General features: G+C 37.4%; 1 protein-coding gene across 1 annotated transcript in view; it reads left to right on the forward strand.

The window, feature by feature from the left end:
• TRPM7 (transient receptor potential cation channel subfamily M member 7) overlaps positions 1–19,796 on the forward strand; it is a 59,864-nt gene that overhangs the window by 15,582 nt on the left and 24,486 nt on the right. The window contains exons 4-12 of the mRNA XM_088172809.1: positions 12,242–12,321; positions 13,747–13,785; positions 14,229–14,427; positions 15,561–15,774; positions 16,312–16,436; positions 17,057–17,228; positions 18,010–18,184; positions 18,920–19,043; positions 19,583–19,655. Coding sequence (XP_088028935.1) covers positions 12,242–12,321; positions 13,747–13,785; positions 14,229–14,427; positions 15,561–15,774; positions 16,312–16,436; positions 17,057–17,228; positions 18,010–18,184; positions 18,920–19,043; positions 19,583–19,655 — 1,201 coding nt within the window. The remainder of the gene's footprint in view (positions 1–12,241; positions 12,322–13,746; positions 13,786–14,228; positions 14,428–15,560; positions 15,775–16,311; positions 16,437–17,056; positions 17,229–18,009; positions 18,185–18,919; positions 19,044–19,582; positions 19,656–19,796) is intronic.

Raw genomic sequence — 19,796 nt, forward strand, 5'->3', positions numbered from 1 at the left:
CTCTGGTTGTGCTCCCTGTTTGCGGGCCCACCAGAGAAATATTTGGTACTGCTATGATCACAGTCCTCTGCTGGACAGCGCGGTGCAGTGAACTTTTGGTGTAGAAAATGTAGCTTCAACAAGACTGAAGCTTTTCTGCCTTCAGAAAAATCCTGTTTTCAGGTTGTAGAAGAATGTTTGCTGGTCACAGGCAATCTGCAGAATGCAGGTAGACTTTGCAGAGAGGGGGAGGATTATTCACAAGAGCTAATTAGGGAATGAGTCCCCAGGCTTGCTGGGGGATTCAGAGCAGCTCTTCTCTCTCTGCAAAGAGGATGTAGAAAAATTAGCACAGCTGAGGTAAGGTTAGTAATTTTGACTATCCTCTTGGGTGTCATTACTGGGTTTTTGGGGTTTTTCTGACAAATATAAAGATCTTGTGTGTAGGACAAGAAAAGTCTTCAGTAATTAATGTATTAGGAGTTGAATGTTAATTATACCATGAATTAGAACAAATCTTCAATGCCAGATGAGAATGGTATTTTTAAACACAGGTATCTGCTCCTCTAAAATGTGACCTTAGGTAATATGTTCTTGCTTTATTGGCAGCTCTCTAAGAAATAAAGAAATACAGTCTTACCTCCCTTTCCTTCCTGAATATCAGGATGCATGTGCATAAAAAAATTAGATCATTTTGCATATGGATCTGTAGTCTTTCTCTGGGTGCCTAGAGCCTGTGTGCTTTTGGGGATAATTTTGATGTACCTTGGCCATATGCTTAGATCAGCTCAGCTCTTCTGCCAACCCAGAATCTTTCTGCAACCAAAGGGGATATCCTACTTCCCTTGTTCCCACCCTGATCATGGCCCTGTGATTCTTTCTTGAGCCATAGTTTTCTGTCTAGTTTGCGTCTGAATCTGTTCATTCTGACATTAAAGCTACCTGTTGTTTTTTTTTTTTTTTCTCTGAGAGTAATGTGCTGGTTTAGGGAACTCAGTTCCCCAAAGGGTGAGTGCACAACTGCAGGTGAAGGAGAAGTAGCAGGAGAATGGATGGGAGGGCAGAGTAGGAACTTCCTCAGCTTATCTTCTCTGACTGCACCCTCACTTTATAATTTGAAGAATTACATCTCTAAAAGCAAATATTTCTCTTGTGTTTCTTGGCTTTGCCAGGACCTCCACCTCCCTACTGGTGTCTTTTGTTTCTCTAGAATGATTGTCTTCAGTCTTCTCCCAGCAGGCCAGGGAGGAGCCTGTCCCAGGTATTAGTCCAGTACAGCTTAGACAGGCCTTTGTGCCACATTCCACTCAGCTTTGGTGAGTTTTACTGGAATTTAGTATGCTGGAAGAAATTACCATAAATAGAAAACATTTTCCATGTGAAGTCGTGTTGTGGTCTCTCAATATGATTTAATTAGTTGTTTCCCCTACCCTGGGAAAAAAAACCAAAATCAAAAAATCCCAACAAACCAAACAAAAACAAAAAGAAGGTACTTTATTTCTAAAAATAATGTATTTAGTTTCTGAGTAATTATTTAGACTTGTGGTATTTAACATAGAAGAGCCTCTGAAAGCATCAAAAGCTCAAACAACCCTCAAAAACAGAGGGTGGAAATTTTTAAAAGTGCCTAAATAAACATTTTATATTATTTCAGACAGTAATTAGCTGCCTTCACATTTCCTTAACAAATGCAGTGAAGTTTCTTCTTCATGCTTTTCTGGCACAGAAAACAGAAACTGCTTGAATAGTTTTAGTGGGGAACTTTATCTTCTGATAAGAGCTGAGGTACATGGATGTCTCTTGAATGCTGTCAGGGTTCTTGTGGCCCGAGGTGGGGCTGTAGCAGCTGCAGGCTGGGCTGGCTGTGAGAGGGGAGCTGCTGCTTTCTCTTGACAGGCAGTGGAAGTGTAACTGAATCCAGTTGCTCTTTGTTATGAGCTGTAGTTAAAAATGCTTAAGTCTTTGTAATTTGACAGTAGGGGAACTATAGCAAATTCTTGTTTTGGCTTGCTTTTATGCCAGCTCATTTCACTTTCTCCAGCCCATTCTAATCTCCCAAGAAGTCTGATCACTAAAGAGTTGACCAAAATATTTGCTTTCCCTACTGTGCCTAACAAATACTGGTACATTGGTGTGCAGGTGTGCACAGGTAGGGAGAACCCAAAATTCCAGATCTGTTTCAAGTGGGTCTTGGTTGTTTGTTTGCAGAGGGGCCTCTTTCCTAGTTTCAGTACTTTTGCTTATAACAATAAAGCTGTTTTCCCAGATACTGTGTCTAAACATAAGTTCTGTGAAATTTCATCGTCCTCAGCAGTGGTCTGGTGCTGTCTCCTATTTCATGTGCCCACTAGTGTGTTCTGTTGTTCTTCCTTCTCATTCATGCTATTCGGAGAAATATTATTGATCTGCCATAATTAACGTGGGCATAAGCTTCCTTTTTTTTTTTTTTTAATATATATTCAAAGAGTTGTCTGAGGCCAGCTATGTCAAAAATCCCTTAGTGATAACAAGTTTCCATTGCTCTAGTGAGTTAATAATAGCCTACTTAAGTCAGGAAGCATCAGAATCTTTGCTGTGATGATAGAGAGCTGTCTTTCTTTGTATGACATGAAAAATAAGTCAGATCTGTAAATTGAACAGGTGAAGAAAGTGGTAGAGCAGGACAAACAGCATCCACCCTTCCAGTTTGCTTTTGTAGTTGTAATGTGCTTCAGCACATACTGAATTAATCAGATGTTCATGCACTTCATGGACAAGAAAGGGAGGACTTTCCTTAAATCTGCAGCTCAAATATCGCTGAAGTACATCCTTTGCACGAGGTGAGGGGGTTTGCAGCCTGTAAAGCTGTCTAGGAACAGCAGCTGCCAGAGCTGAGGTTTCTCATCAGGGAACAAAACGGAAGCAAATTGAGGGCAGGATTAATTATTTGGCTGGTCACATGAGCCCTTTCCCACTGCTCTATTTCCAGAGTGGCCACCACTGCCTCCTTTCCTGCATCTGTGACTTGTACGCCCTGTGTGAATGGGGAAGGGACTGGAGGTTGCTTGAGAAGGACAGCAACCGGATCCAGACCGTGTGCGTTGCTTTACTGCTGAAATCATGCCCCAAGCCTCATTCCTTCCAAAAATAAATCCAGAGGTCATAGGATTGTCTGTTTGTACACCATCTGTGGCACGTGCAGGGTAAGCCCAGCACTTGCCAGAGATGTGAGGTATGAACCAAACTAATACTTTGGTGTAGAGTAGCTCTGGTGAGCCAGGAAGCGCAGGGGTTTCAGCAGCCAGCACAGCGTGTCCCATCCGTCCCTGCGGAAAGGACCAGGGACAGGCACCAGCCTTCATAGCCATAGAAATGTTTTGACCGACTTAAAAAGACTTGGCATCATTCTGTGTGTGTTGGTGAGTAGGAAAGCTGACTCTACCTTCCTGCTGGTCCTATTTAAGAGAGTGTGTGGGCTTGCAATCTGCATCTGGTGAGGTCAGAATGATCGCAGCCTGCAGCTCAGTCTCTGGTGCTGCGAGAGGTGAGGAGGATGCAGACTGTACACTTGTGTCACTGTGGATAAGGAAGGGGAAGGAGGTTGGATGTTTGAAAATGTAAGAGATTCGAGGTTGGTTTATATGGGTCATTCAGCATAATTCAAAATGGATTTTAAGTGAGGAATCCTATCAGAAGGAAGCAGGCACTATATGACAGGCTTGTGGACATTCCTGTGTACTTTGCCATGATTTTTTGTTTGGCTTTTGTTTTGTTTTAATCTCATTTGAGCAAAGTGAATATTAAGAATGAAAATGCTGGCTGAAAAGCTGTAGCTATATTTCTTGTAGTTACAACCACACACTTTCTCTGTCTTTTTCTTTCATCCATGATGTTAAGTTTTAGGGAGTAAAGAATTATTTTCATCTCCTTTGAAAACTCAGTGGTTTGTTGCTCCTAGGTCATAACTTCAGTATATGCTTTGAAATACTTTATGGAATGCATCAAATGCGATTGGTCTGTGAACTCAGAGGAAGTAATTTATAGATTCTTTAGCATGGCTAAAATTTTTTTAGCTTGGTGTTTCATTAGCTGGAAAGACTGCAAACGTAACCTATTTAGAAATCAATTTACTTCAGCTCACCAATGAAACTGGTTTACCTTCTGCTGTATTTTCTTTTTCCTACCAAAATTCCAAATTCTGTCAATGAAAGGTGCTGTAAAATAAAAATTGAAAATTCTCTCCTTGCTTCCCCTCGGCTTTTCTGAAGGCGTGTTCAGGAGCAGCTTGCCATCTGCTGAGCTGCCACAGTCTCAGGGAGTTTCTGGTTTTGGCAAGTTTAATTAGTGTATCTGATATAATTGGGCACTTAACTCTGAAGGTGTTTGTTGTTATATCAGATGAGAAAAAGCCAGTTTGAAATTACACCAGTGGTTAATTGTCTTCTGAAATCAACTGATGGACCATTCCATAGTGACCTGAGCTATCTCATACAGTAGACTCAATTGTGAAATATTTTCTAAGTGTATATTAATATTTATTTTATGCCTTGTGTAGACAGTGTATGCATTTTCAAATTTAATACTTTCTGAAAAAGAAGAGTAGTTTTATGGCTGGTCTAACTGCATAACAGCATAGACCTTGACCTATATGCTGCATTTACTCTGAATTTTCCACTGCTGTATTGCAGCTAGAAGATAACTTTCCTAACAATATAGGTGAAGTGGATTGAGTTTGAATGTAATAAAAATATACCAAAAATCTTATATCTGTGGGTTTTATTCTGGTGCATCAGGGTTAAAAGTCACCACTTCATAATGCTAAATTGTGTTCATGAATTTAGAGTATTCTTAATTAAATGAATCTGCAGGGAAAAAAAAAATCCCTAAACAACTGAATTATGTGCTTTGTAATACTACAGTGAAATACTCTCAAAACCAGCCTGTTCTCCAAATAGGAGATTGGAATAATTTTCATCAAGTTTGAGAGAGCTGTAAAAATCCCTTTTGACAAATCCTGATTACCCTTTGCATCCAAAACTGCACGTGGATTCTGGGAGTTCTGTGGTGGCTTCATTACGTCAGAGAAGAACTTGATGAAACAATAGCTACTCTGTTAGAGACCTGGATTGCTGTGAAATCTGTTCAGAGCAAATCTCCTGAACTGTTTAATAAAAAATAGGATTGTTGAAGGTTTGTTTTCAGCACTAAGGGAGCCATTGAGATGAAGATTCTTATCTTTCCTCTCTGGCTTATTTGAGATCTGCTTCCCATGTGCAGCATTGACAGAAGGCTTTCTCTGACTGCCCTCTTTCCTTGCTTCCTTCACAATTTTTATTTAACATAAACCCAGTTATTTTTTTGCTGTCAATCAAACAATTTTCAGGGCTATAGCAATATTTACACTAGAGAAGTTTTTCAATCCAGGAAACTGGAGTGGTTTACTCTGTTAGGAGTGCAGTGAAGCCTGGTGAGCTGTTCTGTTCAGAACAGGATCTTCAGCATAGCAGAGACACCTTTCGTGCATGATGGGTCTGTCCGTTGAGATGATCACATTCTGTGACAAGAAATGCTCCAATGCATTTGGGAAAAAAAACCCAACAACCAAGGAACTTCTTGTATATGAAACTGGTAGTTGTTTTAGGCTAATAAGGTAATCCTGATGCAGCAGTAAAATATCCATGCAAAAATTTTCTGTTGTAGGGGAGTAAACCATTAAGTTAGAGAGGCATTCTTCACAGGGATCTATTAAAACACTGCATAAATATCTTCTGGCATTGGGATAATGTCTGAGCCTCTGTCTTTCGAGTATTGCACATCTCCATACTTTCTGTGGAATTTAGTAAAAAAAAAAAAAGAGATTGACACTGTAGATACTGATTCAGGAACAAGTTTTGTAGGTGATCTGTGTGTGTTGTGCATTCTCTGGACAGACACCACTGTGACTGTGTCAAAGAGTCTTAAATATAGTTCATAATACTAGCTGGCTAAATGCTTTGTTTTGTCCCCCCTCTTTTAAAAAAGAAAACAAAAACTCCCAAACTAAAATTATGGAAGTATCTAACTTTAAATTGAAGGGAAAGCTAGCAAATTAAATGCCTGGGGTTTGACAGAGCCAAGAGCTTAAAACAAATGGTAGAAAATATGTCATTAAACACCTAACTATTTTTTCTTCCCTTCCATCTGCTTATTTGCTTAGTTAGCTGAAGTTTTGAAGAGTTTCTTCAAATGATAAATGTTTCCTTGAGGAACTGAGATGTGCTCTGCTAGTATTTCTAATACAAAATTTTAAGTATTTTCTTTGCTAGAGAGATAACTGCCTTTCAGCTAACTCTTCACCCCATACACAATGGCTTAGTAACTCAGCTCATCCTGGGGTGCACATTTCCAGTATCATTCAGTTGATTTGTCCTAAAAACAAGTCCAGGTGCTTTACCTGGAGTGTGGTCCTTACTGCCTTAAGGATTTGAAACACCTACTAGAAATCTTTTCTGTGAGCTGTTGCTGTAGAGGAGACTCTATAATGCTATTAAAACGTATTTGAAACTTTTCATTTGGTGCATTTTATTTATGGCTCCTCTTCCCACAACAAGCTTTGTGAATTCTAAACTATTTGTTATGCATTAACCTAATTAGATATTGTATTTATCACGGTTGTTTGGCTTTATTCAATGTATCTAGCATAAAAGCAATAAGATAGAGGTTTGTGTGGAATTTCTGCCTTTCAGCTATAGCTGCAGGAGCCCAGTGCATGGCTGGGGTTGGTTGTGTGGGCAGGGATCACAGGTCAGTCCCATGGTGTAGCACGTGTTTGGATAATGGTTTCTCAGATGAGAGATCCTCTGGTAAGTCACGAAGAGTGTGTGTGGTGTGTGTAGTTATATAAGAAGCAGTAACTTCAAGTTGGAGCATTGTCAGTGGACAATTCCTTGAATAGACAAGCCAAAGGACATTCTTAGTACAGTATGTCTCTTAGAAATATTTTGAAATTTATCTTGTTGTCTGTGAGTGACCTAGACAGACAGGACTCCTCTGCGGCAGTGCAGCACGACTGCTCCTGCTGCACATAGTTTCCACTGTGCCTTCTTGTTTTCAGGCTTGCTGAAACCTTCCTGTATTTTCTTCTGTCCAGATGGAAAATAAACGCTTTGGAAAATCTGAGGCAGTGGAGAAAGAATATAGAGTCTATATTAATTTTTAAATAAAGGACAAATAAAATTGGTGGATCTTTTCCTTGAGAAAGTATTGCATGTATGGAAGTGCCATATGGTGTAAGCAGATTTGAAGGATGAAATATGAGACACTGTAGAAAGTGATATGATTTCTAAATTTGAAGCTCAGTCTATGCAATCAGTAACTGAAATCCCCATTACCAGCCTTCCACGAAGGTCACAGTTTGGAAAATTATTTATTAATTCAAGTAAATTTCCTGATTCAGGGGGGAGCTTTATTGAAAAATTGTCTGGAGAGCTGCTGGGTTGGTATGCACTGTCGCAGACTCGGGGGCGTTATTGTTGGGAAAAGTTGAATTTTAGTTTTGTAACAAATATTGTTACAATATTGTAACTTATGATCTTACAAAGTATACAGTATCACAACATAGTAGAAAAAATAAACTGAGATCCCTTTGTGCATGAAGAAGTTCAGGATTGCCAGCTACAAATATTATTTATACCTGCCATATTTGTGTTACTTGAAAATCATGCAAGTCATTTGGAGATCTTGCCAAGCAGGCAGGCTTACTTTCTATAGAGAAAATAATTCAGACCAAGCTTGTTGAATAAACTTTGAGAATTTTACAATAGCTTGATAAGGCTTTGCCATATTGCCATGCCTCAATTGCTAGAAGTTAATTGCCTTCTAATTTTAATATGTTGAATGAGAGACTGAGCTAAAGGGGGGAGACTGGTAGAGGGTTGATTTTTATTTCCGAGACCTGATCTCATTCTGTACTTTGGTGATGGGGTTTTTCTGGTTTGTTTTTTTTTTTCTTTTTACCTACCATATGCAAAACCTGAAATTATAGTTTGTGGTAAACATTTCGTTCTGCAAAGATACTTGCTAAAGTTATCCAGTGTGAATTTCAGTAAAGATAACATAAATCTTGAGCAGGTACATTTAAATAATCTCTCTTATTGGAGCTTTGGAGTGCTAATGCTATTGTTAAATCAAACATAGTTAATATTAAAATGGCTATGGTAAAAATTCCACCTTCTAAAAGGCCATAGGATTATCTTGGTATTTAGATACTTCCAGAAGTCAGAAATAATTGAGCATGTTCTCTTGAGTTTGTAATTGTGAAAGTTTTGTTTCAAACAGCAATTAGAATTATTTCAGCATTGGTGAAACTGTTGGGAGAGGACATATTTATTTAAAATATTGTGAAGTGATTATTTTAATCATGATCCCAGAGTTAGTATATCTCTTCTAGATGATAGGATCAAATCTATTTGCTTTCTGCTTCTTGACTTTCAGAAGTACTGAAAGACACAGGAAACTTTGCTCAGAGAATGAGGTGTCTTGTGAAACCTACAGCTTAAAGTCCGTGTAAAAGCCTTGTTGGCTTCTTTGGGATGAGGAGTTTGTAGTTACTGTACTACTTCTTCCAAAAAGGTAAAAGTGAAAAATTTTTATGTGAATAGACAAGATCCTCCCAGCATTGTCTGCTGAGAGGTCTTATTTGGTGAAATTTTCATAGTCTTGCCTGAGGAGAAAAGTGAAGGTAGTTCTGGAATAATATAAATGGTATTAAATTTTTTCTTGTAAGTCTTATTTAGCTTGAGAGATTGTGAATGCACAGGAAAGAATATGGGAAGCTAAGGTTTTTTCCCACAAGATGGAATTTTGAAAGGAAAGAAAGTAAATAGTTGAAAAGTAGATGTCTATATGTTGATGCTTCTTGTGCTTTTTGCTAAGAGGCTCCTGACCCATGTTACCCATAACCATGGTGTAAAGTGCATCTTCTAAAAATACACTGGGAAAACAGAGCACTTGGAACAGCAGGAGCTGCCTGTTACTGGGAACAGAGTTTGGGAGGTGGAGTTCTGTATCCTGTTCAGATGATAAAAAAGCTTTAATAAGAGTAGGCAATTTTTCTTAAACAGTCTGATAACTTGCATACTGATTTCTGATGTCTGACTTGATCTCCTATTTTAACTTAATCTTTAGCTGATGAGGAAATCTTTCTTAGAGGTAACTGCTGCAACTAATTTATACTTAGCAGTGTCCTCATATCATCTTCCTTTTTCTGGTCATCACAGGAACATTATGTAATAATAGTTCTTATTTACATGGAAGGCAATACTTCCTACATTTTTAATACGATTTTTACCCATTTATGGGAAGTGTCTTTCAGTCTTTCACGCAGTTCTTTTCTCATCTTGGTTTGTATTTCCTTTTTTCATTTTTCTTTTTTCTTTTTTTCTTTTCCCACTCTCAAAAGAATACGGGACTCTGGAATTAGCAAATTCTGTATAAAATCTGCTGCAATAAAGATGAATTAGCATGCAGGCATGTTTCTAGAGAGAGTCTTAATTTTATCAAAAAGTTCCAAGCATGATTTAATAATGTTACAGAGCTTCTTCTACAGAAATAACTGACTTGGGGTGACTTGGTGTGACATATAGATGTAGTGATGCTGTGCTGAAAATATTTGCGTTGCTGAAGAATTGAGAGAAATCCTTGATGAGTGGTTAAAATTACGTTCTTTGAGAAAAATTGATGAATGGTTAGTTGTTTTGTTTTGGGAGCCTGTATTTGTTGATTTTTTCTTATTTTGGGGAAGTGTTTATTATGAAAAGTAGTGTTGCACATTGTGAGCAGTGTTCCTTGTCCCCAGCTTTGATCACCACTTAATAATAAAACAATATTGCGTGGAGCAATTGACGCAATTGCTTGTGGTTTATATTCTTTGGATTTTGACATCTAGCGTGTTATGCCTGTGATCTCTTGCTTCAAGGTGTGGTTTTAGCCAGCTGGCTGAAACATCTAAGTATTAAATTACTCTTCTGAATTTTTTTATATTCTGGAGGATCTACAGACTTAAGCTTAAACTACTGCACTGTTAAACTAATGCTCAGTTTTAAGAAATTAAATACAAAAATTCCCAGGTAAACAGTGGGGACTCAGGCAAGAGAAAGTAGCTTCCAGAACTGAGATGCATCTCACAAAAGCTAAAGCTTAATAGTGCTTAAAAAAAACCTTAGCAAGAAGCTAAAACTTTGGACTAGTTATTATGTGTAAAAATACACATTTAGTATGATGTTTGTATAAATGTACATATACACATATATCAAGTTTATTTTTGTGGCAGTGCTAATCATCTGATAAAGACAGAGAAGAGAGAGAGCTGTTTTATCCCCAGCTCTTGTAAGGCAAAGGTGTCCTAGGAAATACTCAGCCCCTTTGTGGTGGATGGTACACTTCCCTTACTAAAGAACTGAGGAGATGCTGCTGAAGGATTAGAGATGAATTCTGAGGACAGCAGGGGAAGAGATCTCTTTCACAAACCTCTTAAGGGTCAGTCACTTAGTTCTGCTTCAAAGGAGCATGGAAAGAAAACACAGCAAAAAAACCCAACAAACAAAAAAGAGGGGAAAGGACCATAAATGGTGTAAAGGAATCGTCCATAACACCCTGTTTGCATATGATGTTTAATATCCTGCTTTTCTCCTTTGCCACAGCATTCATTCCTGTATCACATCTGTAGGGAGAGGAGCTGAGACAGTAGCAAATCATGACCCTGGCTGTTTAATTTATTCCAGGTGTTTAAAGGATTCGTTTAAATGTAAAATGCACTGTGTGAGTGCTCCTTCTGTTGTCTTGCTTTTCCTTCCATGATTCTTTGCTGTGGATTTTCATCTTTTCTCCTTCTTTCTGTCTCAAGAAGTGCCTTTACTCTGCAACTTTTCCTGCTCCCTGGAAGAGGCTTTTGGGCTTCTTAATGTGAAGACAGAATCTAGAACAGCAGTTTGTTGCTGTCTTGATAAATTCTTCATCAAAGTTGACTAAAGCAAAATATTGGGAGGTGATCATGATGAATAATGTAGGAAAGATCTGCTGAGTCTGGGAAATGTTTTGAAAGAGGATGGGGCAGTTCAGGAGCCATTTTCTGGGGGTCTTTATTAAAATTAGCTGGTACATTCTTACTTGCAATAATGTCTCTGTATTATCTTAAACTGATTTTGCAGTTGCATCCATCTTTGCTTAAGCTTCTCTTATAATCTAAAAAAACCAAAAAAATCTTCATTTCTTCATTCCTTCTGTAGATCTCTGATTAGATGCCTGGGAATAATATCCATCAGTCTTTTTTCCCCTTCTTGCAAAATAAAACAGTGTGAAATTGATCAAATTTTTCTAAAGGTAAAATGTGAATATAGTAGATTGCTGTTAGCAATGATGTAATATTAATGTAATCTCAGGATTTAAAATAATATTGCATAAGATGCAAATTAACATTCCAAGATTTTTTCATGTTTTTAATTTCTAAAAGTCCTATCTGAATTTCTTTCCCAATGTATTGCTGAAACATGACATAGATGTTATGCATTATGATGTTTGGCAACTAACTTAAGATTATTATGTGAGATAATGTTAATGTGGTTGTTTAAAGCAACTGAAATGAAATTATGTCCAGTGATTAGAATAGTAAGCATTTAAAGTATTGAACATCGTTAATTTCATGTTTCAGAACATGTTTCAAATTTAACCTTAGAACACAGTTCAGAGATCCCAATTAATTTTATTTACTGACATGAAAAGTTTCTTGAAGAACAAAGGGTTATGACCTATTTTTTGCTAGTTGAAAAGATTGCCAGTGTTGTTAGAAAGCTTCCTTACCCACGATTTCAAAATGAGAATTATACTTCATTAAAGAGTGAAATAGATGAAATTAGTATTGTCTCAGTTTAGTGCAGGTAATTTTAAAAAATTCTACTTGTTTTTTTTTTTGCTTAGCAAGATAGGAATACAGTGTGTCTTAAAATTGTTTATGTTTTTTTTTGGGTATATATGCATTTGCATATTAAAATGTTTGCTTTTTGAATGTTAATTTTGAAAAATATGACTTCTGATTTTAAGTGATTTGTATATAAATTATGTAATGATTCTGGGTATCTCAACTTTGGGAGAGAGGTGTGAGATGCTTTTATAAGGTCATACATGGTTTTGTTAGTTTTTGAAAGAGCAAACGCCTCATATTCTAACTCTTGTTTCTTTAAAAAGCATTTTTCATTGCAAAGGCATGTGATTTGTATTTTATAATACTATTAATTTTTTTGTTTTTCAGTCCCAGAAATCCTGGATAGAAAATACTTTCACGAAGAGGGAATGTGTGTATATTATACCAAGTTCAAAAGACCCCCACAGGTAAATGAGAAATGATGCAAGCACTCATTGCTGCTCTTTAGTATTGAAAAAAATCAGTATTCTCATGAGTGTTGGACTGTTTTTTTGTGTGAAATACTGTCTTGGGTTTGTGCTTTTGTGACTGGGCATTGTCATTCTGTGAATTGGATTTTCTTTTTCTGAAAGTACTTTGGCATTGCAGAAATCTCCAAAAAATGTTCCTCTGTTCCCTTTGCTGCCTCTTACCAGTCCTCCTACTGATGCCTGTGATCTGTTTACAGTGAGGGGGGTGTGAAAAAGAAATTTCTGAAGTCAGAAAGTCTCATAGTGATATCCTCTACTGGAATTTAAAAACCAACATTGTAAGCGTAGGGTGAAGTGTGAAAATCAACCTGACAGTGTAGGAAAAAAGGGTGAAGAATGCATAGAAGAATAAGAAAACCAGGAATTGGGGTGAAGAAAAAAAGAAAAAAGACTGAAGAAATACTTGCTTCTAGGGAAAACAGTTAAATGAGAACTGTTCAGATTTCATGTGATGGGTAATAATTTTTCATCCTTAAGTTCTTAAAGGAAAAAAAACTAGGCTAAAAATGGGGGAAATATGTTTCTAGAGGGCAGACTGAGGCTAAGAATATTTTGCATATCTCACATGCTGTTTTTACCTTATCTTAAATTAGAGGTGTGAAATCAAGCAAGTTAGTGATAACTCTAGGGTATATCTGGCTGATTTTAACCAAGTGTTACAGGTATAATTTAAGAGTTCCTAGAATGATTGAGTGTGATGTGTATAGTCATGACGTTTGTGTCACAGATAAAATAAAGTCAAACTGAAAATAGATGTAATACTGGTATTTTTAAGGCAGTTTTGTCTCCTCATAATGTTTCCTATTGTAATGATGGATTTCAGATCACCTTTTTTTTCTTAAGCTTCATATATATGAGAGCAGCTGAGAAATCTTTTCTTCTGAGGTTGAGAAAACTTCTATTTCATTCTTTTCCTTAAAAAACAGTTATAAATCTGTTGTTATACTGGAGCAGTATACTGGGGTTACTATTTTTCATTTAAGTACTTTATTTTTAAACAGAAAAATAACTAAACTGTAGAATTTTCAAATTATTGTAAATAATTCACCACATTCCTTGAAATCATGTGACTTGGGAAGCTTTTAGAATTTACAGCCACGATTACAGCACATGGAAAATTTGCAAATGCAAACAAAGTAATTAGGAAGCTGTTAAAATTTCCAGAGCATTTAACAAGGAACAGAATGGTCTTCAACACTTGCCCTTTCAGTTTAACCTATTTGTAGCTTACAATGGACTTTACAACTTTCCCACCACATTTTGTCCTTCAGTTTCTAAGAATGGCCTATGGTTGGTGAATTGCTCACTGTTGTGTGTGAATTATGTCAGAAGTTTAGTCATATCTTTAAATATTTCTTACAGATGCCTTCCAGGATGTCAGATTTGTCAGCAACTTGTCAGGTAATAGGTCTTTGTAATTACAATATTTATGAATATATTCTCGTTAAATAAGTGCATTCATAATAGGGTTTTCAAAGTTTTGATCAATATTATGAGTGGCAAGTTGGTGAAAGGTTAGATGTAAAATAAATATAACTAATGTTTAAAGAACTGCCTGCAATAAGTAGGTCACGGATTTATAAATGTTATATAAATTACTTGGCTTCAAAGAGCAATTTCCCCTGGCCTCCAGCTTGCTAGCTTAGTGAGCCTCAGTATTTTGCATAATAATATGTATTGTAATTGACTATTGCTGTAAATATTTATGACAACAGCTCTGGAAAAGGGGTTTGTCTAATGCCTAGAATCTTTGCTTTCTGAATCTATTCTATTCCTGCGATGGATAAAGGAAGTTTTTTTATCTTACCATGGTATTTACCAAGGCAATGTCGCTGGTCTGGCAGGTGCTGCTGTGGCCGCTTGGTCAGACAACATGCTTGCTTCACTGCCAGTCTGGCTATGAAATACTCCGATGTGAAGCTGGGTGAAAACTACAACCAGGAAATAGAAGAATGGTCAGTGGAAAAACACACAGAACAGACCTCTACTGATGCTTATGGTGTCATCAACTTTCAAGGTGGCTCTCATTCTTACAGGGCTAAGGCATGTATGATGTTTTGTTGTTTCTTTCTTTCCTTACTCTAACCATGTTGATGTTGAATGCTTCATTTAACTTCTGAAATCGAAGGCTGAAAGTATTAACACCTCTATTGTGACAAACCTGTGCCCTCTTCTATTGTAGCATTTTTGTTGTGATTTGAATTCTTTCTACTTTGTGAAAAATTTTTATTGTGGTAGAAATTATTTAAAGTTACAGGCTACAGGGAGTTCTTTTACAGTGTGACTCTCGTGGTCAAACTGATGTGCTTGAGTGAGGGAGCTGTGTTCTTTAGCTGGCTGAAGCCCCAAGGACAGTCCAGTGCTCCAGCTCAGATCAGCCCTGTGGGAGAAGGGCCCTTGGCATGGTTCTTTCCTGTTCTTAATAGCAGTTTATGGGTTCCTTTGGACTTGATATAGCTTAAAATTGCTGTGAACCCTTTTCTAGGAGCACAGAAACACCAACCTGCCCACACTCATTTCTACTTCCTTCTGCAGAGTGAAAGTAGGATTGCTCAAACCACTTTAATGAAGTAGTGTTTTGTTATTTAGAACTTTATTCAGGAAGGATTCCATTTCTGCCTACTCTCCCCTCCTCTGTTCATTCAGTAGCTCATACTGAAGATGTGGCAGCATTGTAGCTGATCAGCCATCTACTGAATCTTGTACTGTTAAACATAGAGTGTTAAAAAGATACCAATTTTGAAGTTTTCTGTTGAAAAACGTTAGTTTCCTTCCCACTGGGAACAGGGAAGAAAACCAAGCAATTGTAAAACTCTTTGCAAGGGACACAAAAGCCTCTCCCAGCAGATAGCAGAGCTTTTATAGATACTTATGAATTTCATCTAATTTAGAGATCATCCAGTGCTTTCATAGAGTCATTTTCTAGGTCACTGTGCCAGTAGGATGGAATACCATGATCTTTCTGTAGCTGTTTTATTTCCAAAATTTGTTTTCAAAACTGTCTCATCTGGACTATAGAGGATTTAGAGGAAACTTGTTCATTTATTGCATCTGCTGTGTTTTGAAAAAATGAATTACAGTTTCCATAGTCAGGAGTAGGATAATTTATCCTGAAATACATCCTGGTTCTTCTTTTTACACATTTGAACCTTTTAACTCTGTTCTTATGCCTGCAGTATGTACGATTGTCATATGACACTAAGCCTGAAGCTATTCTGCAACTTATGCTAAAAGAATGGCAGATGGAGTTGCCAAAACTTGTTATATCTGTCCATGGGGGCATGCAGAAATTTGAACTTCACCCACGCATCAAACAGTTACTTGGCAAAGGTCTTATCAAAGCTGCAGTAACCACAGGAGCCTGGATTATAACTGGAGGAGTGAACACAGGTAAGGAATTAGCAAAGAATGTGCACAATTAACTGGATTGCAGAGAGCCAAAAGATTTAATGTATGGATGCATTGCTGCATCCTAAAACAAAGTAAATTTGAGTGAGTTTGGTCAAGTGAAATTAAAAGAATACATTTTGAAAATGTGTATTACTTGAAAGTGGGCTACTGTTTTGTATTTAAAATAGAAATAACATATGGAGGGATTGGGTTTTGGGCTTTGTTTTGTTTGGTTGATTGTTTTCTGGGCTTTGTTTTTGAAACAAGGAAGAGCTTAATGTGATTAAAAAGTAGTACAGTAATGTGCTGGGAATTCTTTACTTCTTGTTAGGCTAATATTTGTTTTGTTGAATGACTGTTTCCTCCTAGTACATGTAGCATGGTGCCTTTTGTTTGGTAATGTGTCAGTAAGTTTCCAGATCCTTAAAGCCCGATTATCTAAATAAAACAGTTAAAGGTCTGGTTACCTAAACAAATAATTATATTCTTAGTAAGATGTGGCATTCAATGCACTGGAATATTTTTATGCACAAACAGGTGTTGCAAAACATGTTGGTGATGCTCTAAGAGAACATGCTTCCAGATCATCTCGAAAGATTTGCACTATTGGGATTGCTCCGTGGGGAGTGATTGAAAACAGAAACGACCTTGTTGGAAGAGATGTAAGGATGAATTACCTAACTGAAATAATGATTTACCTAATTTCCTTTTGGCACATCTGCTCAAGCATGTTTTTCCCTTGCTTTGCATCATTGGAATACTTGCTTTACTGTGGAGATACACTGACATCTGTGATTTGTGCAAGATTGTTACTGTAAACAAGTTGCAAAAGGCAAATGTGCTACAGGAGGAGCTTGTTACAATCTTCCCCCCTCACTATCAATAATATCAATTTGATGTCATTGAATCAAATAACAAAAATGCTATTACAGAGAATTCACATTTAGAGAGGATAATAAGTTGAAAAATTTTGATGTGGAGTGTTCAGTGCTACTGTTTTCCAGAGAAGTTACACATTTTCCCCAAAGACACCTTTTCAAAGGATCTTTTCTCTGTTACCCTTCAGAACAGCATCCTTTAGTGATGCAATTATGATTCCCTGCACAAAGTTCAGAGCTGCAGCTGTTGGTGTATCCTGATCCAAGGCATGCTTATGTGTCAGTGCTTCCTTGTATGTGTCAGTGCTTCTTGTTGAGCCACCAGTTCTTGTGTCTAGTTAAGTTTCACAGAAACAAGTGTGAATCTTTGCAAGTAAAAGACATTGTTGTGTGCTTACACTTAGGTGGTTGCTCCATATCAGACCTTGTTAAATCCATTAAGTAAACTAAACGTCCTAAATAACCTCCATTCCCATTTCATTCTGGTGGATGATGGAACAGTTGGAAAGTATGGAGCAGAAGTTAAACTGCGAAGAGAACTGGAAAAAACGATTAATTTGCAACGGATCCATGCAAGTAAGTAATCCTGGTGCCTGAGGGCTGTTACTGCAGCTTAATGAAAAAGGTGTTTGCACCTAACATCTGAATGACAAAATAAAAAAATTAAAACTTCTGTTTATACTTCAAGTCTAAAATTTCTAACAGCTGCTCTGCACCCTAGTTATTGCTGGTAGATTTACGATTTCTCTGGGACCACAGAGGAATCCTTTTTGAATAGAGTTGTCTATTTACTTTGTAAATACAAATGCATGTCACTTCAGGTCTTGGTGTGTTGACAGACCTTATTGGTCTGGTTAATTAATGGTTTTGACACTGATCACTTACAGTTGCATAATTTGCAGTTTGGTGTTTTCCCAGTTGTGGAGCAACACATTCTGACCCTTACAGGAATGCTTTTGCAGTATTTCCCATCAGTAGAGGGTTCCTGTTTACCTATGTTCAAACTGTGTATGCGTTGTCACCTTCGAAAACTTTTGGGGGAAGTTAAAAGAGGAATTCCAGAAAGAAAAATTCTCCAGTTTTCTGCAGTAGTTTGTGAATGTTTCTATGAGGTCTCTCTTGTTTTGTAGACTGTATCCTGTTGTATTGACCAGCTTGGCAGTGCTTGTGTCTCAGCCCAGAATATAAAGTGCTTGAAATTGTGCATTACCAACAGTTGATGTCTGGCAGGCAGCATTTTAATGTTGGTTCAATAGAAAGGACAAACCTGATTTATTGAATGTGTAAAACTGGCGTTAGCATTCTCTGTACATTTACAGCATTGTCTGGATTTTATTATTTGTTTGCCTTTTTACAGGAATTGGCCAAGGTGTGCCTGTGGTGGCACTTGTGTTTGAAGGTGGCCCCAATGTCATCCTCACAGTTCTAGACTTCCTTCAGGAGAGCCCTCCAGTGCCTGTGGTGGTGTGTGAAGGAACTGGCAGAGCTGCAGACATCCTGGCCTATGTTCACAAGCAGACAGAGGAGGGGGGGTGAGTGCCAGCAGTGCCAGACTGGCACAGAGCCACTGAATGGGTCAGGTTGGAAGGGACCACGGTGGGTCATCCCAGAGCACACAGCACAGGATTGTGTCCAGACACTTCACAGATAAATGACAAGATGTGCAGATGCATGTATGTTTGTCATCCACAGATGAGTTTTGAGACCTTTTCTTCATGAATCTGTACAAAAGCCTTTTCTGTTTAGTGTAGAAAACACTTCTCTGTTTTGAGTGTAGCTTCAAATAATAAAAGGGATGTGCTTGGACTCCACAATACTTGGTGATTTCTAGTTAGCTGCCAGGCTTGCATCAATCCTTAAACACACTGGGTGCTGGTTGCAGGGGCTGCCTCAGAACCTCGGGAGGCAGGGATCTAATGTAGCTGTAACCAAACAGCTTTGTCCATGGTAAGATCACAAATGGGTCTTACTCAGAGGAGTCGCTGCTTATTATTTTGTGTAAAAATCCTTTGGTTGAGAGTATCTCAGAACTCAATATGGGAAGGAAAGGAAGAGAAGGTTTTACTTTTAGGAGGCAGTAGTGTAGAATTGTTGATTAAGTAACCTGTAGTTCTTTCTAAAGGTTAACCAAGGTTTTGCCCCAACAACAGTAATAAGCTTATAGATAGCAGGACTTTGAATGGACATGTTGAAACTAATTAAATGCATTGTTGTTCTTACTGTTCATCTAAAACAATTGTTTTCCTGATTGTTTGTTTCAATCTCAGGAATGTTCCTGAGGGTGCTGAGCCTGAAATCATTTCAACCATCAAAAAGACATTTAACTTTGGTCAAAGTGAAGCAGTTCATTTGTTTCAGACACTGCTGGAATGCATGAAAAAAAAAGAACTTGTAAGTAGATCTTGCCATAAAATTTTCTATGGAAGGTGCATGCATTTGTGGATACATTATATGATTTTTTTTTTCTTTTTTTTGGATCTTTCAGTTATGACTGCTTATAAAGATCTACTATCACTGCATGCTTAAAGCAAAACCACTTTATAGAGGTTATGTGTTGCCTGAGTTCAGGGACTGGTGTCTCATTTGGACATCACATTGTGCTGTTCTGAGATAAAAAAATTACCTTATTCAGCTAGCCATGTTTGCTGGCAGTTGAATCTCATAATCTGTAATGGACTGGAGAGGTAAACAGGAGACTGTGTTAGAGATAGCAGTAAATTGTAGTCATAGGAGGAAAAGAAGTTCAACCTAACTGAAGATTCCCTCTTAGGAAAAAAAAACCAGAATGTACACTAAAAGTTTAAATCGTGCATAGACAGGCTTCAAGTAGCATTAAAGGTGTCTCTTATGTCAGGAATTGAAAAAGATTTTAAAGACTGAAACCAATCACCTTTGCCTGAAAATAACTTTGTTTTCCCCATTCTGGACAGATTACAGTTTTTCATATTGGGTCAGATGAACATCAGGACATTGATGTTGCAATACTTACAGCATTGTTAAAAGGTGAGACTTAATTTTTTTAGATAATTTGGAACTTCCAGCTGTAATTGATTAGTGTTATGTGATGGATTATTTATAAAATACCAATATGAATTGTAAGTTTTTAACAAAAAAAATCTATGTTCTCATTATATAATGCTATAA

The sequence above is a fragment of the Sturnus vulgaris genome, chromosome 13, assembly GCF_052056855.1.
Source record: "Sturnus vulgaris isolate bStuVul1 chromosome 13, bStuVul1.hap1, whole genome shotgun sequence".
Classification (NCBI taxonomy): Eukaryota; Metazoa; Chordata; class Aves; order Passeriformes; family Sturnidae; genus Sturnus; species Sturnus vulgaris.